The following is a 27,188-nucleotide window of genomic DNA, read 5'->3' on the forward strand; positions in this document are numbered from 1 at the left end:
TTGGCATTGACTGACCAAGCACTGACGCTTGTAATGTCCTCTTTCCCCTTAATGCCAAGTGCATTTGTGGACATGCTACACTTCTCAGGCTCTGTTGGAAAGTAGTAATGAAGATGCAATGCTCTTGGGTTTATTCTCAGTCAGAAGTAGTTTGGTTTGGAGTGTCCTACTCATTGTGGCTCTGTACAGTGCGTTTTGCAGGGCAGCTCTCCAGCAGCTGAGAGGGCTGTTACAAAGGTCTCTTCAGAGCCGCAGGTAGTAGAGGTTGTGCAGACTGTTCCCGATCGTGAGCTTTGTTTCTCTTATCAGCAGATGTTGGCAGTTTCCAAACATGCCGCTGTGATAGTGGCTTCTGGCTGGGCAGGAGGGGGAAGTTGTTGGTGAAGGAAAGACGTGTCCATTGGTAGGTTTAAAGGCACAGGAGAGTTTTGGGATTTCGGTGACCTATAGCTAAGCAATGTGATCATGGATAAAGATAATGAACCCAAAAGAAGCAGTGAGAGAAAGTGTTGAGGCTTGGGTTTCTAAAATTTGGTGCCTTGACTTGCATAATATTGGGGCGTGTAATTTTTTCCATGGAGATTTAGCTCCTGATGTTGCTCAGCTTAAAATAAGTAGAGATATCTTGATTCAGCAAGGTTGGTAATCCCAGGACAAATATGTGACACAGTTCCACCTGAATTAGAGAAGAGTTGTAATGTATTTAAAATTAAGCACATTCTGAAACACCTTGTGGTTTTGGCTTCTAGCTGGGTACAAGTCGCTTGGCTTCTTACACATCACAGTCCAAGCTTGCCACAGGACAGTTAATGAACATCTAGGGAAAGATGTCCCAGACCGTGGCAGGGGGAGTTGAACTGGATGATTTTTAAAGATCCCTTCTAGGCCAAACCAGTCTGACTCTGTGAATACTATCGCTCTTGGGACTCAGGAGACCCCCAAAACCCCACCTAACAGTAGCCAGTCAAAATGACTAAAATCCAGTACATAACTACCACTGATCTTGGTACAAATTAAGTGGTAGTGACCGCAATTCAAGCATAACTTCGGCAAAGCTACTCTCACACTTCCTAAAGTGTGGGCTGAAGTGCCCTCTGCATCGCTGCCGTAACTCACAAGTGGGTGACAGTGAGTGAAATAGTCCTGCGTAATGTGTGCTGCCTCGTCCCCCTTCTACCCAGGAGTGCTGCGGTGGCCTGGCCTCTGCAGCCGTGTCCATGCTGTTGGGGACGAGGGCAGGAATCTCTGCCACAATCGGGTCTCTGTACTCTCTGCACAGATGCAGCTTTGTTAACAAATTACTTGTCTAACTTGCTACCGTTTTTTAATCCATCTCGGGATCGTTGTTACATTGATTTGTATGTATGTAGAGCTGCTTTTATTGCAGACAAGCAGAGATGTTCCTGGAAAGCTAGAAATTAGATTTTTATTCCTTTTTTTTTTTAAATTAAGCTATCAAGCTATCTCCTTACTGATGCAGTGCATGGCATGTGTTGGGGGAAGAACACTTACCACTGACTTTTGTGGTGGAGATGTTCAGAATTGACTCTGAAGTTGCATAGATTTTTTTGGCTTTTTAGGAAGCTGTCATTAAGACGTGATTGGCTTTGGAAGAGTGCAAATGTTGCTAACATATTGGCCCACAGAAGGCTGAGTTTCAATGATGCTTCCTTTCATTTAGCAGAAGGAAAGTGGAGCAGTGTATGAAGTCAGCAGTAAAGCAGAGAGTATTTTGTTGTTCCGAACTTGGCTGAAGAAATTGAATTGCATTAGGACGGGATGGGGTAGTTACATGCTACCCTGCATCCTTCAGGCACCCGATCACAGAATGGTGGGGGTTGAAGGGTCCTCTGGGGATCATCTTGTCCAACCCCCCTGCTTGAGCAGGCGCACCCAGAGCAGGGGGCACAGGAACGCGTCCAGGTGGGTTTTGAATGTCTCCAGGGAAGGAGACTCCACAGCCTCCCTGGGCAGCCTGTGCCACTGCTCTGGCACCCGCACAGGAAAGAAGTTTTTTCCTCACATTCAGGTGGAACTTCCTGTGCTCTGTTTTGTGCCCATTGCCCCTTGTCCCATCCTTGGGCACCACTGAAAAGAATCTGGCCCCTTGACACCCACCCTTGAGATATTTATAAGCGTTGACGAAATCCCCCCTCAGTCTTCTCCAGGCTGAACAAGCCTGGGTCTCTCTGCCTTTCCTCATAAGAGAGATGCTTCAATCCCTTGATCATCTTCATAGGTCTCTGCTGGACTCTCTCTAGTAGTTCCCTGTCTTTCTTGAACTGGGGGGCCCAGAACTGGACACAGTACTCCAAATGTGGCCTCACTAAGGCGGAGTAGAGGGGGAGGATAACCTCCCTCCACCTGCTGGCCACTCTTATTTTTATGTACCCCAGGATACCCTCAGATGGTATCATGAGAGCTGCTGTTAGGAGAACAAATAATCTCAATTTGGAGTCATGGTGTAGAAAATAGACTTGAAGAACTGGATGTTGCTTTCTTCTTTCAATGAGCAGGAAGAAGCCATGTATGAAGTTATACATTATTGTATAAAGTAAAGTAGAAACTAAATTTTAAAGGGCAAGTAATGTTCAACACCTGTGGTGCAGCACTGTCTGTTTTAGTCACACAGGTGCCTCGGGAATGGTGGGCGTGGATGAGCGTGTGCACTCAGGGTGATTCATGACCAGCCTGTCCTTGTTATTTAATATTCAAGAATCGACTTGCTGGGAAAAGTTACTGCTGGAAGCTTCTTTTTGCAACAAAAGTACCATTGAATGTACTCACATCTTTTATTTGTTTTATGTGTCCATAAATTATTTTTAAACAAAAAATAAATGAATACAATTTTATCTGAGGGAGAGACTTGTACAGCATATTGGGGTAAAAAAACAACCAACCAACCAAGCTTCTTGCAAGTTGGCTGAGGTTGTGTATCACCTCTGGAAGCTGGGTATGTTCGAGATGGATCTTAATGTGATCTGGAGGAATTAAAATGGAGTATGTGTCTCTGCATACTTCTAGCTATGGGCCTAAATTTTTGTAGTTGTCCTACACAAATGGGATCTTGCTTATGTGAATATGAGGTGGGGATTTAGCTCTCGGAGAAGAAAACACCTTGAAAGCATGGGTATATCTGAAAATACACGCAGAAGTTCTGACGGTCACATTTGTGCATAAACAAATGTGCTCATGGCTAACTGAAGATGAAGGAGAACTGAAAATGTGACCAAAACAATGCTATATAGGCGCTCTCTTCAAAAGATCTCAGGTTGGTGATAAGACGCTGCCAGATAAGCTGTGCTTGTCATATGCGTGAGCAGCTAGAATTGTGATGAAAATATAGCCAATTCTGCAAAACAAAGACAAGTTGATACTTGAAACAACATGAAATTGTAGGAAGACTGGCCTGTGAGCAAGAGGGAAGGTGATGTCATGTGAACGCTGTCATGGGAGTTGGATGATTTAAACTGCATCACTGCATCTGCCAAAGACTTGCAGTCCTCAACGAGTAATTCCGTCTGCTTTTGCCTTGGTTCTCTAGTTTCAAAATACTACAGGTTTTTCCATTTCCAACATCTTCCTCCCGTTTCCCACGTAGAGAGGTGTAGCGCAATAGGCTCTTACCCTCCCTGGGTCCTTGTGCCAGTGCAAACAAAATCAGACCTACTGCCCATGCTAAGCAGGAGGCCAAGTTCTGGGTGGACCTCCTTGGTGAAGATGGCACGTAGTCCTTGTGCTGTGCAATACTTTCTGCTGCATATATGAACGTGGTGTGGAGCTCCAATAATTCAAAATTAATTTCCTTACAGGTGAGGAAATCTCTGTTCCTTCCTGAAGAATGAAGTATTTTATATGCTGTATAGGGTGTTAGAGGTAGTGTGTGCAATAAGGAGAAAGTTATTGTTCCATTTTGAGATTATTTATGACTTCTTTGAAAAGAAAATTGGTTCCATTTAAGGCCAAGTATTTTTGACAAGCCAAGTCAAAGCTCAGAGGAAGCTGATATAGAGATGGTAGTGGAGGAACGCATTGCTCCTGCAACATTTATTTGCATTAAAGAGTAAGTGCCTTTTCATGATTCCTACTGTCCTGGAGTTAAGGAGTGCTGCAGGGGCACCAGCTTCAGCAGAACTGTCATGTGGGGTTGCGTTTCCTGACAATAATGAGCAAGATGCTTCTCAGATGTTCTGCTGCTCTGAGATTAACGATAAGAGGCTGTTTTCTTGATTTTTGGAAGAGTGAAAATACCGTTTTGGCTAAAGCAGTCTGAATAATTAGTTACATGCTTGAAAGCATTCAGGTTTTTTTGAAATGACGCTTCTGAGAATAATTCAGTAGGGATAGGTACCCTTCCAGGTGACCAAGTTGGACCATTTTTCCCAAAGGAGGTCTGGAATGAAGAGGCACTCATTCATTCTTGGGTGCACATCACATTCACATCAGCTGAAATCAAGCACGTGCTCTTTCTGACTAAGGAGGCTTTCCTGAATCCTCTACTGTTCTACAGTAATTTGCCAATAATGCTTCTCTTTGACCAATTCCATTCTTCAGCATTTGTGGAAAAGTTGTTTTTTTCAACAGTGTTTAGGTCATTTCATTTTACCTACGAGTTATTTGTAAGAAAAAAAAAACACCACCAAAACCAACAAATGGCTGTTTTGTTGACTCACAGTGTAGTAATATGAGGAGTGACTTTATTACTGGTATGAAAATAGTGAATATACTGGCTGTGTTTAGGCAGAGGAAGACATTTATATTCGTTTTAGGCTTGCACTCTTTACTGCCATAAAAATCTGATTATAGGTAAGTAAGATTAAATATGTTTTAATAGCACTATGTTAAGCAGTCATGGAAAATTCCCAGCCTGAGCCTGTGCAGGCGTTTGAATATTATGAAGTCCATATACTTTGAGTTTGGTTTTTTTTTTTCTGTTCTGTTTTTAGGGTTCTTTTTTTATTATTTAAGAAGAAGCACCTCTCTGGGCAGGGAATAATCAGTAACACTGCATTTTGAGTACTGCATTTGCATTTTATTTAGGCACCCTGCTAATTTGACATGAACTTACTGTGCAGTCACCTTCTTTATAAATAATTTAAAGCAACATCCTTGTGATGGAAAGCCTACAAAGTCCTCCCAGGTTTCACAGACTGGGGAACTGCACCATGCTGTGGGAAGTAGATGTTTATGGAGTTGTCTGGGCTGACGTTTACAAAAAAAGTTGGTTGACTTAATTCATTGCCAAGTAAAATAGATTGCCGTGTAAAGGTTCGTGCTCCTGTGTAGACATACTTTTGGAGGTAACTAAGAGAAACATCATGGTTCCCTGGGCATTAGGGTCAACAAGGGTTGCTTGTGAAAGCTTGCTGTCCAGTGCATTGGCTTGTAGCTTCCAGCATACCTTTTAGTGGCAGGGTGAGGGGGGGAGCTGGGAAATGCAGAGCAGGGATGTGTAAACCTACTGGAGCAGTTTCCTCACAGGAGAAAATCATGCTTGTGTCAGACTTAAAGTTGCTGTGTGGTCTGTGTATGTTGTTTCTTTGTTGCCTGATGTTAGTCTATGGGTAGCCTAAGGTATTGGATAGTGTGTTTTGAAATATGACTTGCCCTTGAAGACAAGAAGGCCAGATTGGAAAGAGGTGCCTGCTCCTGGGTATGCTCCAGTCAGCAGCACGATCCCCTGCCTGTTGGTACGTCTCCAGCTCTCCACAAAAGATACTTCTGTTTCACACAGGAATACATTCCACACCCCCTAGGTCTCTGGTGTCATCTCCCTACTTTCACCAGCCTCAAAAACTGCTGAGTTTCACTTCTCAGTATGTCTGAAAGCAGCTGTGTTCTTGCCGGATCTTTCTCTGGCCTTGCATCAGTTTTTCTAATCTGGGGAAGCACAGCTCTCCACAGCTGGTGCTTGCGGGCGCTTCCAGGCTGGGGGAGATGTGTCTGCTAGTTGCAGCTGGCAGGTCTCTGTGTGAAGGAAACAAGATCTCCTCCCTGGATTGACACCAAAAAAGTTGAGTTTAGCATCTCTGCCCAAGTAGGTCACATTGATGGTAAAGAGTGCAGCCTGATTTCAGACCTGATCCTGGAGAAGTGGGAGTAAAAAAAAAAAACCTCCCTCTCTGCTGCAGCGATGCTCTGCTTCTTGCTTGAGCTAATCCCCTTGGCTAATGGAAAGAGTTTGGGTGCAAGAGGTTCCCACCTTGATATATGAATGGTGCACCTCTGGGAGATTACAATGTATAGCCAAAACTGCTTGGCTGAAAAGGTCCTCTGCCTGCTGGGAGGCATGCAGCTGTTCAACCCTGGTTTAATTACGCTTTTGCACACTGGATGAGGTAAACTAGATGAGAGTCTCAGCACAGATGCATTTCCTTCTACTCCTCGTTTGTCTCTGGGATAAATGCCTGTTTTGTCAGGTGTTAATGCTTTAAATCACTTCCCTTTGGTTAAACTCTTCTAATTGCTTTGTGGTTTATTTTTGGATTAACTCTTCTTTCAACCTGCAGTACAGTAAAACAGGCATGCATGCAAAAAAAAAAATAATTACAGAAGCAGCTGCTTGCTCAGTGTCTGATTTTTCTGCTCCTGCCACAAGTAGTAAGTTGAGGTAGTCATTTTTCCTTTTACCAATTACCAGATTGTATAAACATGCATTGAAGAAAGGAGAAAAGAAAAACCAGCAGCAGAGCAATGCAGGAAAATTTCATCCCTATCATGAAAACAAGGATGCAGAATGGGAGTGCGTCAAATCTCTAGGTGTGCCTGCAAGTAAAGAAACATGCCGCACCTTTTTGTTGAAAGGTGGAATGCAGATTTTATGGTTCTTTGGAAAGATGCTACAGGCCGTGAGGAAAGGCGTGTTGTTCTATGTCCAAGGAACCTGTGAGCTGCTTTGTATGAGCTGCCTGGGGGATTTGTCTATAGACGTGAGATGGGAAGCAGTATGAAACTACAGGGTTCAGTCCAGCATATGGCGTGAAAGTATCCATGTCAGAGGAAGAGAAGATGTGCTCATATAAATACCTGCTCTGTTTCCGGGCTTTCTACTAAAGGTGTTCCCTTCTGGCAGTTTAGTAGTGAATGAACTTAAAAGGAGACAATTTTTATATTATGTAATATATATGCAAAAATACCAATAAAAGAAAAAATTACTTGCCTTAATGACTCAGGGGACTTGCCCTGTAGATGCTTCATTTTGCAGTTGCACAAGTGCAGAAGAATCAACACAGATATGCTAATAAGAGTAGCATTACTGGGAGGAAATGTATCTGTTCAGGGAGAAGAAGGGGGCTAAGCAAAAGCAGGAGGTTGCTTTTCAGAAGGTTGTGACCTTGCGGGGCTGGGTATAATGAATGCAGTGTTTCGGGCCACCTTTTACCTCGCCACTGCTGCATACCATTGGTATTCATCAGCAGTGGTAGGGCTCTGCAGTGGGAAGCCTTGCGAAGCATCACCTTGTCTCTGAGAGAAGTTTAAAGCCAATTAGTGTGAAACTTTGAAGCGCGTGCAGGAAACACCGCCTTTTATCTGAACTTCATAGCTTTCTAACTTTACCTAAAATGCAAGCTTCGTTGCTAATTTGCTTTCGGTATAGATCCCAAACTCTCTTTTTTACTAAGTTGCACCTCCTGTATGTATTACAGTGGTGTAAAATGCCACTGGTGCAGCATGCTTTGGCGTCACCTAGCCTGTGGGAAAGCAGAGATTAGCCCTGATCGACAGTCTTCTGCTCACACCATCTAATAGCTGAGAGAGAGACTGGACTGGGATTAAATTTCTCTTCCGCTACTGCCACCTAATTTTCCTTGTCCCCTGTGTCGGGGAAGTGAATTAGGTGTTCTCAGATGCCTGTTGCAATTGATTCTTGTTTAAAAACATTTGAGCACAGGTTTGAGAAGTAGCTCATGAACAGCTATTTCATATTTACTGACACTTGTTTCAGGTTTGGTAGATTAGATCCTATTTATGAGCTATTTACAGACCGAATTAGTTTTGAATTGAATAATACATTATTTAAGGTTATAGGTTTTTATTCTTCACAGTTTGAAACATTGTCTTCATATTTCAAGGGTTCGGGGAGGTCCTTTCACATTGAAATACAACAGTGATCAAACCTTCCATGTTTTTCATCTCAGTTCATGGCTGGGTGTTAAAATCTGTTGCAAGTCTTTCTTGAGTTTCTGACCTGGGAAGGAGAAGGTAATCGTTGGAGAAGGAGGAGATGGGTGGAGCTGACAGTCAGTCCTCCTATCTGCTCCACACCCAAGAGAAATGTCCACCAAAGTCTCGGGGTGGTCCCTCCCAGGCATCCTGGCCTATCGGTGGGGGTAGGTAGGACAAACAAAAAGAGGACATAGGAAAGCGGAAGAAAGGATGCCTCTTTAGGGTTGTAGACAGGTGCAGTAATTTCACAGGGTCCTGTTAGTATCATTTTTTTAACTGCTGTGAATGCAAATTAATTCTAAACTATATGGAAGGTGGAATAAGCTCTTTCTTTTTTTCTCTCTATGGGCCTGTAAAGACAGGTCTGCTAGGGAATCTAACTGAGGGTCACCCCTTGACTCTTCTCCCACCCCCACACCTGTTTCTGAAAATAGAGAATATCTATTTAAATAGTGTATACCCTGACTGCTCTTTTCTTTAGATGCTTAATTCTGTCCTGTTGGTAGAAGCTTCCATAACTCTCCAGAAAACATGCTTGCCCCTTTCTGTGTAGCACTATAATACCTGTTCCTTAGCGGATTGCGAGGGCTTTAATATGCTGCTAGGATTTAATTAAAATACTGTGTTGCCTGCTAGCTTTTGTTTTTTAAGGCATGCATCTCATTGCTCTGTGCAAGGCAGTGAGCTGCCGGAAGTCGGAGGGCAAAAGGCATCGGATATCATGCTCCATAAAAAGTGCAAATGTCCTTCAGAGTTACAAAATCTTTATATTCTGTGGGGCTATTGTCTGGACTGCATGTCCTCTGTGCTCTGAGCGCTACCGGGGTTGCTGCAGTGAGGCTGGCCAGGCATGTGCTGTGTGAGGAGCTAGGCTGAGCTCAGCCGGGGCTCGCCGGGCGCAGCAGTGTACCGCTGCACCCCCTGCGCTCCCTGTGTACGTGAGCTGTGCCTGCCAGCCTTTCTGCTGCAGGTGCACGGGAATAAGCCAGTGCTCTGCCCTTTAATGATAAAGAGCGTGCCATTACATTTTGCTTAATTAGTTGTGTTTTCATCAGGTGATCTCCAGACAGGCAATTTGGAGTTGCTCGGTGATTATTGTGGCTTGCAGCGTACAAATTGGTGTGGGAAGTTGTTAACACTAGCCTTGCAACTTAGGACTTCAATGGCAGGATTGGCTTGTTCTGCATTCACCCAAAGCATGAAGGGTAAGGAGGGAGAGCACAGATGGGTGCCGTGCTGCTCACCATTTGTTGGGACGTCCATGTGCTCTGGCAAAGGATCATCCCATCTTTGAAACCTTTCTGTAAAAGCCAAGCACCACAGGTGGGCTTCTGATGTAGAGAGGTGCACTTCCCCAAGGCAAGTTGCTTATATCCTGGATTTTTAGGATAAATTAATTTTTATTTAATTATTTTTAAAGGGTGGTTAGGTCCTGGGCATATAGTACTGGTTCCCCACCACCTCAGGTTGTTTCGTAACTCATGTTGGGCTTGTTCTGTGTGATGCTGCAAGTCTGATAACATCTGCCTGAGCTTCCTAAATCAGCCTCAGCGTTGCTGCTACCCGGTTGGTGCAGTCACTTGTTGCAGGCCAGAAAAAAGACGTTTTCCTGGCTAGGTATAGACATGGCATGTGGTTATTCTTCATCAAGCTTCTCTGGGCTCCTGTTGCTGCCGCTGAGCTGTGGTGTGCTTCTTGCGCCCGCCCTAGGAACCACGTATGCAAGGGCAGGCTGCTGGGCTGTGGAAGCTGCCTCGGCTGTTGGAGCTGGTGTGGCGAAGAGGTGCTTGTCCTGGGTTCAGGGCATTGCCCCTGATTTAGAACAGGGCATATGAACAGGGTTGAGTGGGTGCTGATGGTGAAAGCTGCTGGGTGAATCGCTGTGGCCCGTGGGAATGGAGGACCTGAGCTCCGTCTGCTAAGCTTGGTACAGCCCAAACCTGTCAACTGCTTGTGGTCAAAGCGTAACTGGGATTTGTTCCTTGGTGTGGGGTCAGACTGGCCGGCCGAGCCTTTGGAATGACATGGCTGAAATGGTTATTGGAAATGCTACTGATGGGTCCATTATTGTCTTTTCTCCCTCCTTTTCACTCTCATTTTCTTAGCCTTGGAATACAGTGTTGCTAATTCTTACTGCACCAAAGTATGAACTGTGTCTCTCCAAAATCCTGAGTTTTAATTTCAAGAAAACATGGAGCTTGGAAGATGATGGGGAAAAAAAGAGAAAAAAAAAAAAACACTTATGAAGAATGTGGCCTGGGTGTGACGGGTTTGTTGTGTTGGTTGTTTTTTTTTAATTTTTCTTAAGGCTCTGATTTTATAGCTGTTTTCTGCAACGTTGAAGGCTAGAAATATTTTCCCTTCTTGCCCATCCCTACTCTAACCCAGGAAAATGATTCATGTGTAAACTGATCTTTCTTGAGTTGCAGGGAGATGTAAGCAAAACCAAAAAAACCCTCTAATATTGTCAGACCTGTAAAAGGATCATGAAAATTGACAATATGGAATTCAGAGCTAAAGTGGAACCTTTTGTACTTTGATGCCAGTAACTTGCCAAGTGAAAGGTGTGGTATTATTAGGAGTAACTTTTAAGTATGCTTGTTACCCTGCACAGTTTGCTGCTTAATATGGATTATTTTTTTCACATAAGAATCCCACTTCACTAACAGTAAGTTTTCCTGGAATTGTCTGTTTGTTTGGCATGAGAGGGGAGGGGGGGAAACAAATGACACTGATCTTCCTAGAAACCAGGAATAGTCCTTGCCTTGCTAAATTCAATTCCTCCTGTGTGCTTTCAAGTGCAACACTAGCATTTAATCAATGATGCTTCTTGACGCAAGAAGGCTTTGATAAATACTACCAGAATAAAATCAGATGGCTCGCAAAGGGCAGTCAGTAGTAGGTAATGTATCTTGATCAGAAATTCCATTTGCTTTGCAAATTCAAATCAGACTGAACCAGTATAATGTCCCTCTAGACAAGGCATATCCATGCTTGTGTAGCACAACTAGTATCTGTGGAAAAACTAATGCTATGTAGTTGTTCCATACTAGATTTTCTTCTAGAAAGTTGACATCCAGGTACATGTAGAACAATGTAAAGAACTGAACAGTTCCTTGACTGATCTATGTCTCATGAAAATAAATGGTAAATGCCTCTGTTTGGGACCCATGTGTCAAAGGAATGACTTTGGGGTTGGTTTTTTTTTTTCCACTTAATCAGCTTTAAAGTACTCAAATTAAAGATGTTCCTCCTAAACAAAGCATTTTAAAATGAGACTGAGTATATATCTTTGCAAGCAGGAGTTCCCATTTTGAAAACAAGACTCTCCACGGGCTTTGCAGGTGGTGAATGAGAAACATCTTCCAAGTTCAGTCTCAAACTAAACCTTGTTACCAGAGTGGTGGGTCTCTCCCATACCATGTGGCTGGTGCTCCTGAGTTAGCTGTCCTGGCCTTTGCTTCGTGTTTTGCTCAGGCAGGAGAGGCGAGAGGAAGGTAGAAGAAAATGCTAGTGTGTTTTTGTAACACTTGTGAAAAATGGTTTTGAGACCTTTTACAACCTGTGGCAGAAGATGAATTCGGTACCTGGGAGGTTTTAAGGGCAAAGTTTCTTAAGAAGAACAAAGTTCTAGGGCTGAGCCCCAATAAAGAGGGTAGTGAAGAAGAAGATATTCCTACCATTGCTTTGCCTCATTTGTCTTTGAGACACCAGTCCCAAGAGGATAGCTGAAGGAGGGAACTAGGAGGGGGTGCTAGCATGTGGATTTTGAAATCCTTCTTCACCTTGAAATGAGTTTATAAGCTTGTCATGTAGCATAAGCAAGAAGTTGCCAAGCTGGTAGCTTTTGGACTGGAGTCTGCCAAGTATAACCAAGCATGGTGGATGAGCTATGGGCATTTTGGCAGGCTGTCCTCTTGTCCCCGAGTCAATGACGGAGCTGTACGGCAGTATAACAACTTGCTAGACAGTATGGAAAAGATTATTTTAGCAGAAGCTAGTGGTGATTTAAATTGGTTTGTTTGGAGAGTCGTGCTGGGATGACTACTCTTGCTATGTTGCAGTAGGCTTTGCTGAATGATTTTTAGAGAGTTGCTCTTCCCCTGTTGCTTTTATGTACACTGTCCTTGGGTTCTGTCTTTCTTGAAATACGTGTTGAGGTTAAAAAATCTCAACTCCCATAGATGAAGAATTGGGGTGTGTGCATGCATAGGGATTGATTAAATTCAGTTGATTTTAAGGGAACGAAGTTTTGGGCTTTTTGTCAGTTTGTGTTTGGGCTTTTTTTTTTTTACATTTGTAGTCATGACTGTAATTAATAAAAATATGTGTTTTTGGAAAATATGAGTGCTTGGCAAAATTGTGCTGTCATCAAAGACAGAACTGCAACTCCTACTGAAATCTCTGAAGGCAGAGTTAGGGCTTGTTTCATTCTTAGGGTTAGTTTTAAAGTTTTTGTGAGGATATTGCCTATTCCTCTTTAGGAATTCAAATAAGGAGAGAGAATTACATGCTGTTGTCAAGATGACCATGAATGTACCAGGACGACTGTCATTTTGCCTGGCCACTGCTACCCCCTGCCCCAATACAGATGGTGATGGAAAGGGGTACAGTGGCCCCAAGCTCTTTTCCTCTGTGTTCCTTACTTCTCCTTGCTGTCATCAGTAACTGTCCCTTCTTCCTTCTCCTCACCCACATGTTGTATTTGAATTACTTTTCTGCCTTACTGAGTTTGAAAGGATTAAAATCCCCCACCTCACCCAAGCTAAGGTGTGGGAGGGGAAGAATGGTTGAGGTGGTGTGGCATGCCAGGCGAGTCTGGGACCCACTGATGGTGAGGTACAGCAGGACCTGAAACTGCGGGTCTGGTAAATAGAGGAAAGTTGCCATACACTTTTCCCGCTTCCCTGATTTCTCATTTTTGCAGTTTTAATTACAGTCAGTTGCCAAGGAGTATTTTGAGTGCTGATTTTTAATTTTGGAACACATCAGAAATGCCATTGACTGGACTGCACAGAAACTCTTCTTTACCTGAACTTGCAGGCACGAGAAAGAGCTGTTGTCCTCTAGCAGCCTGTAGACTTCACTGCGACTGATAACAGGCTTTGCAAATTCCTTGTTGTTGTGTCTTTCCAGTCATGATGCCACTGTGTAGGCTGGGCAGTCTCGAAAAAAAAAAAGCTCTTTGACAAAACTTGTCAAAACATAGAAGTAACTCTTGAATCTTTCTTGAGGAAGTCGTAATTCAGATTGTAGCAATACTGGTAACTCTCCCGAAAAGACTCAATGGCATCTTATTGCTATATTTGCCTTTGAGGGTATGATAAAGCTGTTGTTCCCTAGCAGTGTGGAACCCTTGTCATCTTAAGGAACTGGCAATTATGTCTTCAGAGCTCTAGCAGAGAAATACAATTGCGTTTTGGTTTTCATGCAAGGTGTCTCTTCACACTCAGGAGCAGAAGGTGGGGAGGAGCGTGCTTGTCCACCTTCATATATAAAGGATAATCTCGTTGTGCTGTCTGTGTTGGGAATAACTGGAAGATAAAACATGTTGGTTTTTTGGTTTTGTGTTTTTTTCTTTTTAAATTAAAAAAGGACATATTATATGAAGCAGTGGTCTTGTAAGAAGTACTGGTGCTTTCAAAGGGCTAGGGAGGGTACAAATTTACTCCGGTTCCCTCTCAAGTCAGTAATAGTAATAATACATGTTTTAATCCAGCTTCTTCTTTTTAAAGTGGTATGGCATTGTCGGTGCTGCGCTATCTCCAATTACTGAAACAGAAGGAGATGGAGCCTGTTCAAGGTTAATCGGCAGCTGTTGCGCAGACCTCGGGAGCAGGAGAGCTGGTGCTTTGATCTGGTGTGGGGGATGGACAGACAACAGAAACATCTAGTTTTCAAGGAGGTTTTGTTCTGCAGGAAACCAACCCCCCTAAACTGACCTTATATCCCATGGAAACGTCTTCATGGCTTTGTTCTGCTTTAAAACAGTCAAGCAAAGCGGTATTGTTCAGGAGGCAGAACTAAATTTGTTGAGAGAAAGGAGTTAGTAGTTTAATCCTCAGCTCTCTGAGGAAGTTGTGATTAGTGCTGTGCTTTGAAAATTAATTTTACCCCATTCAGCTGGATTAAGGATGTTCCTAGATTTAAGTGCGTAGTCAGTTCATTAAGATGGGTTAAAGGTACTGAAATTTAGATCACATGCTCAACTACCTTCCAAAGTTGTGCTTTCTCTCACTAACTACAGAGTCTTAAGGTTCAACTAGTCCTTCTCTGTGACTCTGTCCATCCCTTCCCACCCCACCATTCCTGGATGAAAACTGCCACTTTCTGACGGTCGGCAGAGGGGAGGGAGGCTGGCTGGAGAGAAGTGGAGCCTCTTAGTAGCACTATCTTGAAGTGATTTATGGAGCATTCGTTTATTTCCCTTTTGTATGTGTTGTGGCAGTAGTGTACACAGACTATTGCAGTACTTCTCATATGCAGCCACCACTTATTTTGGAAGCCTTTTGTAGATGAGCACAGGAAAGCTGCACCGGGGAAGCCGGGCGCTGCAAAGGCGGGGATCTAGATCAATATGCTGAATTACAGAGTAATATGTCATACAAGTGGCCAGTACTACTTGTTTGTTTTGTTTCCCTGGACTTAGGTATGGAAGAACAAGTCTGGTCTTCTGTGTAAGAGGCTGAACACTTCATTTTTTGGGTTGAAGTCAGCGAGGGTTATCCAGCTTCCAATGAACTTAATGAGCGGCAGTCTGGCCAGGCACGCACTTGGCATGTCAAGGTTTTTGGGTACCTAAACTGAAGTGTTTTTAGTAGTCCTTAGCTAACAGTGAAGGGTGAGTTTTCAGAAGCAAAACTGTTCATTAATATGAAATTAGCAAAGTTGTATTTTTACTGGATAGCTTCTTTCTTGCTGTCGCCCCCCTTGTTTGTCATCAGTGTGTGAACTAGTAAAGATGAGGAATGAAGACAGGTGTGGGTTTGGTGAACTTTTGCATTAAAAAGCTATGTCCAGCTTAACCTAGTTAATAACATCTCTTCCTGTCTCTCAAACTTCATATCTGGAGCCAAGCTACTGAGGTACGTAAACAAGACGTTCTCTAAATACCTATTGACTATTGTTCTTTCTGCTTTGCCAAGCCCTAATAACAAAATGCTTTTTGGATGCAGACACAGCTTAACCTGTGTTCATTGCCCTTAATTTAAAGCAGTTTTAACTGCTTTGAATCAACTGCATTGATGAGTCGACTGGATTTTACATTTATAATATGTGAATGAATAGTATTTTCATTTGGATGAGAACACAGTTGTTTTACAGCATCTGCTTTTTCATGACTACATACAGACTATATATAAAAATGTAATCAATGTGGAGGCAGTTTTTTTATTCGGCATACAATCTGTAGGCATCCAAATCTAGCTTGTTAATTACAGTTTTGCAGTGAATCTCCATAATTTTACTTAGTTGAGACAAAGTTCTTAGTTACTTTTGTGATTTCCAGTGTATATGTACAATAGAAAGTAAAAATGAATGGATTTTTATAATCTCCAAGAACAGAATACAGAGGAAGGCAAGAGGTAGTGTTTGGATTTTCAGCAGCAAAATCTGTGAGGTAAAAGGACTAGGGACTTCTCCAGGTGCTCTTACAGCTGTGAGATATGCAAACCTATTTCCTTTCCCTTTTGCAGTCTAGAGAAATTTCTTTGCTATGGAAATGATGGCATATGGTCCTCCTTCTGCAAATGCTATTCCAAGTATTTTTACAACCTCGCTTCACAGAAATAAAAACCACTGGGTTTTAGTGAGTGCTCCATGGCTTTGTTTTACCCCCTTACCAGAGAAGGGGAGCATGTCAGGGAGCTCTGGAGTAACCCAGGTTACCAGGCTTCACCCCCCAAAACAGTTTCGGATCAATATACTGTGCTGCCACATGCATTGAGCGGAGCCCTTCCACAGGTGGGTCCTGTATGGCAAGTCTTGTCCATAGATGAACTACTAGTGAAGATTTTGTTCTCAAAACTGTCCCTTGGCCTAGCTAATGCACTGCAGAGGGACTGCAGCCCAGTTGCAGAGCTGGCTGGGCACAGGGGGTGGCTGTAACTTGCATAGCTTGTGAGGTATTGTTTGCCAAGACTTCTTTTGGTTTTTCCCTCCCCTAGACGGGAAGGCTTTGCAGCGCACCCAGCTCATGGACAGATATCATATTGTTGAGCTACCTTGCCAGGGAACACACTGTATTTGCATTTCAGATGCCTCAGGCTTTGTGAACTGCATTGTTCCAGCCTCCCCTGAATAGCAGCTATTGACCCCTAACAATGTGCATTTGTTTAAATCAAACCCTTTCCTACTTGCTTTAAAAAGCTTGTTTTAGGACTAGTCCAACCAAGCGAATGCTTCTGTGCAGGTCGCTTTTTTTTCCTTCATAGTCAGAAAAAATTAAAGATTAATTATTTAATTTCAAGATGGAAAACATTCTCCTCTTGTGAGAGGCTATTTTGAATGCTGAGGTTTTGGCAAATTTTGTTGTGGCTTAATGTTTATAAGCTTTTCATTGCCTCTGAAAGCACAAACTTCATGTTACTCGAGCCCAGAGATTTTGGCAAACAATAAACCAGAGGAACACCAGGGGTTTCATTGTCCTGAAGAACTTGACTGTATTTTGACAATTTTTTTTTTTTTCTGTTTATGCGTTCGTTTAGATGGATTGAATTAACCTAGGAGGAGGAGGTGGAGACTGAGTGGTACAGACACTTAATGCCCAGCAGCAGGCTGGTGAAAGCATTTCCTTAGGTGATGGGAAGTCTGGGGCCAAATTCCCTTTGCTGCTTGGTGACTGTAGTCCGTACCTTCACCTGTTGAGCTGTTAGGTCTCCAGAGCTTGGTGGTGTCAGTAGCCACCTTCATTTAGCCAGTTACAATTTGTGAACAAAACTATGGTTATTTACCAGGTGGGGGGAAGCTTTGCTCCTGTAGCATTGTTAGATCGAGGCAGAAAAGCCCAGTGAAGTAAAAATTTGCTACGAGCTGGACAACCTTGTACACCTTCTGTTTTTTTCCAGAACGATTAAAACAAAACAAAACAAAAACCACAAAACCAAACCAAACACGAAACAGCAGTTGTCAGACTGAATGAGGTTGTTTTGTGGGCTGATGATTCTTTCTTTTGGTGTCCTACGTTAACTCAGGAGTATTGCATCTCATGAGGTTTCTGTTGGTATTTCTGTTGGATGCATTAGGAGGAGTGCTGCCAGCAGGTCAAGGGAGGTGATCCTTCCCTTCTACTCAGCACTGGTGAGGCCACACCTGGAGTGCTGTGTCCAGTTCTGGGCTCCCCATCCCGGGAAGAAAATGGACATACTGGGTAGGGTCCCACAAAGATGATGAAGGGACTGGAGCATCTATCCTATGAGGAAAGGCTGAGAGAGCTGGGACTGTTCAGCCTGGAGAAGGCTCATGGTGGGGGTGCGTCTCATCAATGTATGTAAATGAAAAGAGGAGGAACCCCAGCTCTTTTCAGTGGTGCCCAGTGACAGGACTGAAGACAATGGTCGCAAACTGAAACACAGGAGGTTCCCACTGAACATCAGGAAACACATTTCATGAGTACTGGTACAGGCTGCGCAGAGATGTTGTGGAGAGTCTCATCCTCAACAGCTATCTGGACATGATCCTGGACAATCAGCTCTAGGTGACCCTGCTTGAGCAGGAAGTTTGGACTAGATGCCCTCCAGAGGTCCCTTCCAGCCTCAGCCTTCTGTGATGCACAGGTGAAGAGAGGTGGCTGAGGACATACAGGAATCAGAGGCAAAAGACTCGGCTCACCTTGCTCTGAGCGTATTGCATGATATAGCACGGGAACGTGATCTCTCTCATGCGGTGCTGTGCACTCGTTGCCTTATGGGCTTTAAATGCACGCCGCAGTGGACTAAGTGGGGTGGGCAGCAGCTGCAGCCGAGCACCACCCTGCCGGGGCTGACGGGCAGCTGCAAGCCTCAAGTTTTGACTCTTGGGCACTCTTGGGAACGGTGAGCTGACAGTAGCAACTGTGTTAATGTGAAAGAGCCCTTTGTCTCCTGCCCCGGTAGTTGTGGTTGATATTTCTTAATACCAAGGAAGTTGCCTTCAAAGTTGTCATCGCTCCTGCACCTGTACTTTAGGACATAGGATATTTCTGTTTGCAGGCTCTGGTGGGGAGGTACCAGAGGAAGTCCAAAAGCAATGTCCTCACATCAGCCTTCCGCCCTCTGGAAAGCACAGGCTGTTCATGCCCTCAGACCTGTCAGTGTGAGGGTTTTCGTGCTGCTCGAAGATTGAAAAAGCGTGGTGCCCTGGGTTTTCTGTCTGATGCGTACCCAAGGGAGCGGGTGGAAGTCTTCCCACTGCTATCACTGGCTTTTGACTTAGATGTTCAAGTCCTCTCTATTGCTTTTACCGCTTCTGGGAGTCCTCTCCCCCACTGTTTCCCAGTCCCCTGCTTCCCCCTACCTACCTCGGGTGCTAGCACCCTCCTTTCCACTCCCCTCCACTCCCCTCCCCTCTGTAAGTCGACACACCCTGTGTTTGAACTGCATCGGACTTGCTATAAACCTGGAAACCATCTGGCTTGAGGTTTTGGAGGTAAAAGGGCAAACAGCTCCACAGGCATTGGCAGCGTTTAAAATGGAAAGCAGTTTGTCAAAAGATGGAGGGGAAAAATGATGAGGGATGCTCTTACATGGTCCTGTATGTGCAGCTGAGCTCGTACTATTCAGAGAAACCAAGCAGCAAGAGTTTTTGCATTCTCTGTGAGCATTATATTGTGTCTCAGTGCTGCTGTTCTCACATCAAGAAACAAGAATGTTTGTTCAATGTTATCTAAAGCACATACAACTTGTAACATGGCTGAAGTCCATGGTAGACTCATGGGCCACTTACCTTAAATATGTAACAGAAATAAAAATCTGTATTTGTCAAGATTGTTAATCAGGACCCTGCACCCCACCAACTTCAACAAGGCTGTAGGTCTAGTTTCTGTGTGTAGAAATTCAGACAAGGACAACCTTTGGATGCTAGCTTGCAAAATTAATTATTTGAATTGTGGTTTTCAGTGATTGTGCACCCAAAGTCACAACCTTACGATCATCAGGGTATATCCCAGCCCTTTTCTACCTCCCCTTTACTTTTACTTTAGAATAGAATTTGACTGCTCTGGTGGAAAAAAAAAGCCCTCTCTTCTCTAAATACCACTAAAATACTGTCTTTCTGGTATGGACCCTGCTTTCCGTTTGTAGAGAATGGGAGTGTAGTTTGGGTTGGAGGTCACCTTGGGTTGGGGTGCTGCTGCTGAACGTTTTCATACCAGCTGAAACCTTCTCCTGTGCTGGAGCAACTTGAGTGGGTGTTGTTGTTGGGATGGCTTTTGCTGCAGCTGCAGCATCAGCTGTGGTTCTTCCTCCCACATCCTCCTCCCTCATCAGTGTGGATATTTCTGTTTTCTTGATGCTGAATCTACCAGCGAGGTGAAAATTAAAAGTCTGCGCCTACCCTGTCTTACTAGATTTAGGTGTCTCAGTGGTAGTGCCTTTGTTGCCTCCTCATGTGTAAAAAGCAAATGTAATTTCTTTGTAACCTTGCTTGCTGGTAGGTTTTTTTTTTGTGTTGTTTTTTTAAATCCTCTGCGTTGCGCACCCAAAAGAGGAGGACCGTATAAAGGGCAAAGTGGTTGAGAAAAACGGTGAAAGATGATTGGGGGGAAAGTGCTGTGACTGCCTAACAGAAGTTGAAAATAAACAGGTAGGGAACCAGCCAGCTTTGAGGAGGATCTTTTAAACTGTGTGTAAATTCAAACACTGCTTTGTAATTTTACGTGTGCTAACATGAAGCACATGACTCAGAGAATTGGCTCCAGCTGCTCTTGCCAGCATTTAGGAACTTCTACTTAAAAAATAAAACCAACAAACAAAAAACCAAAAAACAATTCAGTGTAGTTCTCCTATGTTTACTGTTCTGGCAGAAACCAACAAATACTTCCTGAGAGATTATTTTCTTTGTTTCTTTCACTTGCTTATTGGGATTTTGCTCTCGCTTACTCTCCTTTTGCTTGATATGTATTTCCAGAGAAAAATATTGAGTGAAATTCTTTTTCCATTTTTCAGTGATGCCATCTATAACTCTGTTTTGTTTATTGTAGGGGTCTCGGGTCTGGCTGCGAGAAAACAATCAGCATTATCCCAGTACGGTTCATTCCTGTGCGGAAGGAGTCGTCGTATTCAGGACAGACTATGGTCAGGTATGGACATCTTCTGTGTTTTTTCCTTTTTGCCACTCCATGAAAAAGAAGCTGTTCTCCTTGTGGGGAGGGCATAAAGGAAACTAAAGGCCTAAAGTTTGTGAATAAAATATTCATTTTGTATGACCTGAATGCGCAGCTTTGGTTTTAATAGGTCTTTCCATTGCCTGTCTGGTCAGTGGCTATGATCTTGCCTGTCAAAGCTGAAGCAGTGCTGCCAGGTGTGAGAGCCTTGTTCCACATAGGTCAGTGGTTATGTCATTTACTGGAGGTAGGTGGCCTCTCCATGGTTGTATTCCCTTACAGTAACAGAAAGAAGGGTTGGCACGTGGCACTGCAGCAGCATCATGGTAGTGGAGTGTCACTGATTCAATGGGAGGCAGCAAGGCACACCTCACAGAGCGAAACCGGGGTAGCTCCACCAGTGCCTGTTGCAAGGGGATTGTGAGGGAAGGGGACTGTTACTCCCCTCTCCTTGCTTTTTTGTTTTGAGTTTTGTTTTGGGTCTTTTTTTTTGGTTTGCTTTTTAAAATTTTAGCTGTTTCCTAGTTGTGAACTGCTCCTGGCTCCTGCCTGCCTGCAGGGATGGAGATGGATCCCCATGTCTCCTCAGGTTACCTCAGCCAGCCGTCTCAGGCAGTGCATGCCTGTGTGTCTGGCTGCCAGCTGGTCAAGGAAGCTGGTGTGGATCTTGTTCCCCCTTTTTTTTTCTTTTTGTAAATTTTCTTTTTTGGCCCCCAGAAGAAGGCAGAACCAGCCCTGCCAGTTGCTGACAGCTTAGAAGTGCTTTGCTTTCTCATGCACTTACATTTTATTTATCTATTTATTCTGCTCTCCATTAGGGCATGGTTTATCCAGACCTAGATTCCTGCAGCTTCCCTGAAAAAATTTTAGATTTAGATTGAGTTGGATATAAACAGTAATGCTGAGACAGCCATCAACCTCTGGAGGACACACCTTTTGACTTTTGGAGCATGTTCGTTCCCTCAGTTTTGCTTACTTTTCTTAGTCATTTGCACCAGGTGAAGGCAGCTTCAAGTAGTGAATGAAGCTGAGAAAAGCATGGTAGACTGGAAAATATGCTACCTGTTATTGCTGCCTTCACTTCATGTCCTTCTGGGTAAGCATGGTGGAAAAGCATGACTTTAAGAGACAGAGAACTGTTACTTTCCTTTCATGCCTTTCTCCAGGCAGGAAAGGAACCAGACAGAGTTGCAGAGTGGTTTTTGATGGGCAAGATAAAACCTACTCAAGGTTAAATTCCTGCTGTCCTGGCAGTAAGGGATGAAAACAGGGGTGAAACCATCAGGGTCTGAGGCAGAGAAAATGGTGTCATCCTTCTCTTCAGAGTCCCTGGGTGTGTGGCAAAGGAAATAGGGTAACAGAGAGGAGGTCACATCCAAGCACTTGTGACTGGTCGTGTCTCTGGTGGCAAAAATTCGTTGTGTTCTACATCCCTGGGGAGGCAGAGAAATGGGTGAAAGTCAGTGCTGTCCTCAGCACCACAAGAGGTAGTCAGGGAGCCCAACTCCCTGATAGCTGTTGTGTTCCCACTCCCATCCACTGTCCCCCCAACATCACCGGCTGGTTCTCAGGCTGATGCCTGCATCCTCCTAGAAGTTATGCTATGGCATATGGAGGACAGGGCGGTGATTCAGGACAGCCAGCATGGCTTCACCAAGGGCAAGTCCTGCCTGACCAACCCAGTAGCCTTCTGTGATGGAGTGAGTACATTCCCTGCTCCAGTGGACAAGGGAAGAGCTATGGATATCATCTATCTAGACTTTTGTAAGGCCTTTGACAGAGTCCCCTATAACATGCTTCTCTCTAAATTGGAGAGATGAGAATTTGACAGGTGGACTGTTCAGTGGATGAGGAATTGGTTGAATGGTCACATCCAGAGGGTAGTGGACAATGGCTCAGTGTCCAGATGGAGATCAGCGACAAGTGGTGGTCCTTGAGGGGTCCGTATTGGGACCAGGACTGTTTAATATCTTCATCAGTGACACAGAGAGTAGGATCAAGTGCACCCTCAGCAAGTTTGCAGGTGACACCAAGCTGAGTGGTGTGACTGCCATGCCTGAGGGATGGGATGCCATCCAGGGGGGCCTTGACATGCTCAAGTGGTCCCATTTGAACCTCATGAGGTGCAACAAGGCCAAGTGCAACGTCCTGCACCTGGGTTGCGACCAGTATCACTACAGGCTGGGGGACGAAGGGAATTGAGAATAGTCCTGTGGAGAAGGACTTGGGGAAACTGGTGGATGAAAAGCTGGACATGAGCCAACAATGTGCATTTGCAGCCCTGAAAGCTGACGGTATCCTGGGCTGCATTAAAAGAAGCATGGCCAGCAGGACGAGGGAGGTGATTTTGCCCTTCTACTCTGCTCTGGTGAGACCCCACCTGGAGTACTGTGTCCAGCTCTGGAGCCTTCAGCACAAGAAGGACATGGACCTGTTGGAGCGGGTTGAGAGGATGGCCCCAAGAATGATCCAAGGGCTGGAAGACCTCTCCTCTGAAGAATGGCTGAGGGAGTTGGGATTATTCAGCTTGGAGAAGAGAAGGCTCTGGGGAGACCTTGTTGTAGCCTTTCAGTACTTGAAGGGGGCTTATAAGAAAGATTGGGACAGACTTTTTAGTAGGGCCTTTGTGGCAGGACAAGGCGTAATGGTTTTAAACGGAAAGGGGATAGATTCAGATTAGATAGAAAGCAGAAATTTTTCAAAATGAGGGTGGTGGAACAGTGGCACAGGTTGCCCAGAGAGGTAGTAGATGCCCCATCCCTGGAAACTTTGAAGGTCAGGCTGGATGGGTCTCTGAGCAACCTGATCTAGTTGAAGATATCCATGCTTATTGCAGGGGGGCTGGACTAGGCAACCTTTAAAGGTCCTTTAAACATCACTTGGGGGTAGGGGGCACACCAAACCGAAAAGAAACCTTCTTTGGTTTGGCCTGCTTGTGTTATAAGCAGGTGGTGCAAAACAGGAAGGATGTAGAGAGTACCCTTCATACCCATGACGTGGCATTCCTCTCCTCGGCAGATCTGAGCTGGCTGCTGCCCAGCCAAAGGCATACTAACAATTCACTACATTTTATAACTTTAATTCTTTTCAAGACTTGTGCATTCAGGAGTGCACTTTGCGTGTAAAGGGACCGTGCCAGCTGACATTGGCCAATTAATGTTTTACCCCCCCGTTGCTTTTCCTGATGCACTTTTAGATCATCCTGCCCTTGCTGTTTGGTTACCTATGGGCTGCACAAGGTTGCAAGCGGGTGAAATGAAGCTGAGGTAATGCCTGACGATTACCTCTGACGGCTTGGCGATCCCTGCAGTGCTGTATATTGCTTTGAAGAATGAGGCAGGGGAAGCCAGGGGTGAGGTTGCAGAAATATGGTGCGATGATGATTTTTTGAAGTGTGGCCAGCATATTGATTCCCAGACCCTTTTGACAGCTGCAGCTTGTGTTCAAGTCTAATGACAAACTGATGAAAGTGATGGGACCTTATCAAAGCACAGCATTGTTCTGCATCTTCTATGATTCAGTAGCTTCTACTAGACTTTGCACTTCTCACCTTACCACTGAGCATTTTGCATAACTTCTCAAGGTGTGATTGACAGGGTGGTGGGACTAGGAAGGCGTGTTTGCTGGAGTTCTGCTCAGATTTTATGAGTTTGGACTTCAAGCCTTTGCCTGTGTCAGTTTGCAGAATAATGGAATAATCTAAAAATAGGAATAATTTCTTCTTTCTGTTCTGTTCGGAGTGGTGGAAATAAATTTGCCACAAAATACTGGGGTGGCATACGGTTGTATGCTGAAGAGTTGTCATTTGTAGGGAATCCTATCCAATGCCAATACTCCTGTGAGAACATGCCATTACCTTTCAGTATTTTAACAAGTTGCATGTCACATGGTAATATAATTGATCCTTGAGTATTCTTGTGTTGCCTGAGTGTTTCAATGAAGCAGTCCATTAGTTAATTATCATTAAAGACAATTGTGGTACTGCCTTCCGCTCTTGTTACCCTCTGTGTGAGATGGTTGTAAAACTAGCTGATTTGGTAGGCTGCATGGAATACCCAATACGTATGATAATATATACTAAAAAAGAGAACTTTAAGTTGTAGCTTTGGGCTTCCCTGAGCAAATAGCTACAAAACAGTCTTAACTCTCTATGAAAAAGAGAAAAGCGTGGCACTGTACGGCGATAGATGAAAGCCTCATGAAATACAGGGAGAGGAGGAGTACCACAGGGCTGTGTTTCACCACCCCGGCCCATGATAAAGGAGTGGGAGATGAAAGGTGTAACATCCTTCTCAGCACACGTTCGTGGTGTTGGGCTGCAGCTGGCTCTGGAGTGCCTCTCAAAAGTCTTCTGCAGGCTAGTCTTCAAAATGAGGGGTTTGCAATGACTCGAGAAGCTGCGATGAGCAATTCATATTGTAAATGTTTTTTAGATGCTTTCCAGAAGAGAAGATGCTATACTCGTTTGCTGCCTGGTGGGTGGGTTGGTTGGTTTGGTGGTGAAGGCCTCTGTGCCTAATGTGTTGGAAACACCCTGTCAGTGACTATATGAAGTATGTCAGTGCAGTCTGTGAATACTCAGACTTAGAAAAATAAGTCCTAATCTTTCTGTGTGTATATATACACACATTGAAGATGGCATTACAGTTATTATATCTTTTTTCATGCTTGAGGGTATTTTTGCTACCTCTGTTTTTAGGGTTAAAATGATTTCTTCCTTAAGGGCTTTATTTACCGTAAAGCAGACGTTTCCTCATCGTCATATTCTATAAATTTTTAATGAAGTTGTGTGAGCTTATAAAGTACTCAAGTGGATGTTTAAATAAAATGTTAAAAGCCCTGCTGTCACTGTGTGCTTTGTTTGAAATTACTTGCGTATGTTTGGTAGAGCATCAGTGGTTCTATTGAGGGAAAAAAAAACTCTTTCCAGTTTCTCTTCTTTTTTGAATAATGTGAACTTTACCTGATTTTAGATAAAAACCTAACTTTTCCTCTTGTGTGAAAGAGCACTGCATTGTGCTGTTGTACAGACACACTTGAAACTATCACCTGTGAAAGCATAGATAGCACATAGAAAAAGCTTGTTGGGGAATGCAGTCTTTCAGAAGAGCTCTCTTCGGTTGCGTGGCATTGATTTAAAGATGATCTTTCTTGTCTCCTAATGAGGACTGTACTTTTTCTTCCATTTGTACACCCATATATATATATATATATATATAAATATAAAAATAATGCCAAGAAATGTATAGTCAGAATTCTGCCCCCCCCGCCCCGCCTTGAAATATAGCCATGGTGACGTGTGTAAGTAGCACTGTGTTTTAAGCCTGTGAGTATGGGGGTCTTTTGGAACAGCACCTAAGAGCACACAATTTTAGTAATGCCCATTCCCTTTTAAGGGAAATCTTCTATAAATGGAAGACATAATGTGTGTGTGTTGGGGAAGTCTGCTCTGTATGAAGAAACTCATTCAAGAAGTAGTAAAAGTTGAATCAATCACTGCAAACTGTTCCGAGTCTGACACTGAAGTTTCAGGATATTTAATTGCATACCTGTTTAGTTGACTGAGAGGAACTTTTAAGTCAAGTATGTTATAAATAGAAGCAGCTGAGCGATAATATCCCAAAAATGTGGGCTCTTTAAAAACAGATGTCACATTTCACCAGTAAAGAGTTTGTCAGTTAAACCAGCTTTCTGTGAACTTTCTTTACAAAGAAGTCCTTCACAGCACAGTGTTACGTCAGCAGAGTGCCGCGCAGTATCCTTTAGCTTCAAATCAGAGGCACCTGTAAATGGTTTGGCCAGCAACAAAAGTATTTTTTCCTGTGTGTTTAACTTAATGTGGCTCTTCTAGGGCGTTTCTGCATCTCAAGAATGGGAAGGCTACAGATGTTCCTTGTTAAACACCGCTCAAGTATGTTTTCCATGGAGGTTTTCACCTTTTTTTTTTTTCCTTTTTCTTCTGGTTTGAAGGCTGGGAGAGTTTCTCATCGTGACCTCATTCAGAAAAGTTAGACCTGGGCTTTGTTTGAGGTTTTCGGTGTGTTTTCAATTTTTTGCTTGGTTTGCGGTGTTCCTTTTGTTTGATTTTTTTTTTTTTTTGAGTTAACAATAGGATTCTGTTGGAGTTACCATGTGGGTTATACCAGGAGAGTTCATGTTTTCCTCATTCTTGGTTAAAAAAAAAAAAAAAAATCCCAAACCTGCAGGCAAATGGTTAAGCACTTCTCATAAGGACTCTTTTCTTTGCCTTGTGTCCTTTCTCACCCTCGTTTGGGACTGTCGTGCTAGCCTTCGCTACTGTGAGGAGCCCTTTTAAACAAGAGTCTTCCGTTCATATTCACAGGGTATGAATAACACCACTGAAGTTGCTTGGCTTAAGTTATTGAAGTCAGTAGGACTGTTTATCAGTAAATGCTGTCTTTGGCTGCGTCTGTTCATAGGATCAGGCATCGGAGAAGTAAATCCTTCTGGACAAGGATTTTCTTAGTTATCGTTGAAAAGCATCGTGCTCGCTTCTAGCTCTTCCATGTGAAGACTTGACAATATTTCCAAACAGTGGTTTTTTTTGACATTTCCCTGAATTCAATATCTATTACCCTTGAAATACACCCTTACAAGGGAGCATTTTAAAGAAGCCTTTGTGTGCTCCCTTGTATATACAGCCTCTTAAGAAAATACACAAATATATGCAGTGAGCTTTGGTCTTGGCTGCTTTTAAATGAAT

General features: G+C 43.7%; 1 protein-coding gene across 6 annotated transcripts in view; it reads left to right on the forward strand.

Moving 5' to 3' along the window:
* Positions 1 to 27,188, forward strand: part of MYO10 (myosin X) — a 228,965-nt gene that overhangs the window by 73,407 nt on the left and 128,370 nt on the right. For all 6 annotated transcript variants that reach the window (XM_075084235.1, XM_075084237.1, XM_075084238.1 and 3 more), the window contains one exon: positions 20,342 to 20,440. In XM_075084235.1, the coding sequence (XP_074940336.1) occupies positions 20,342 to 20,440 (99 nt within the window). The remainder of the gene's footprint in view (positions 1 to 20,341; positions 20,441 to 27,188) is intronic.

Source organism: Phalacrocorax aristotelis, chromosome 2 (genome assembly GCF_949628215.1).
Source record: "Phalacrocorax aristotelis chromosome 2, bGulAri2.1, whole genome shotgun sequence".
In the NCBI taxonomy this organism is placed as follows: Eukaryota; Metazoa; Chordata; class Aves; order Suliformes; family Phalacrocoracidae; genus Phalacrocorax; species Phalacrocorax aristotelis.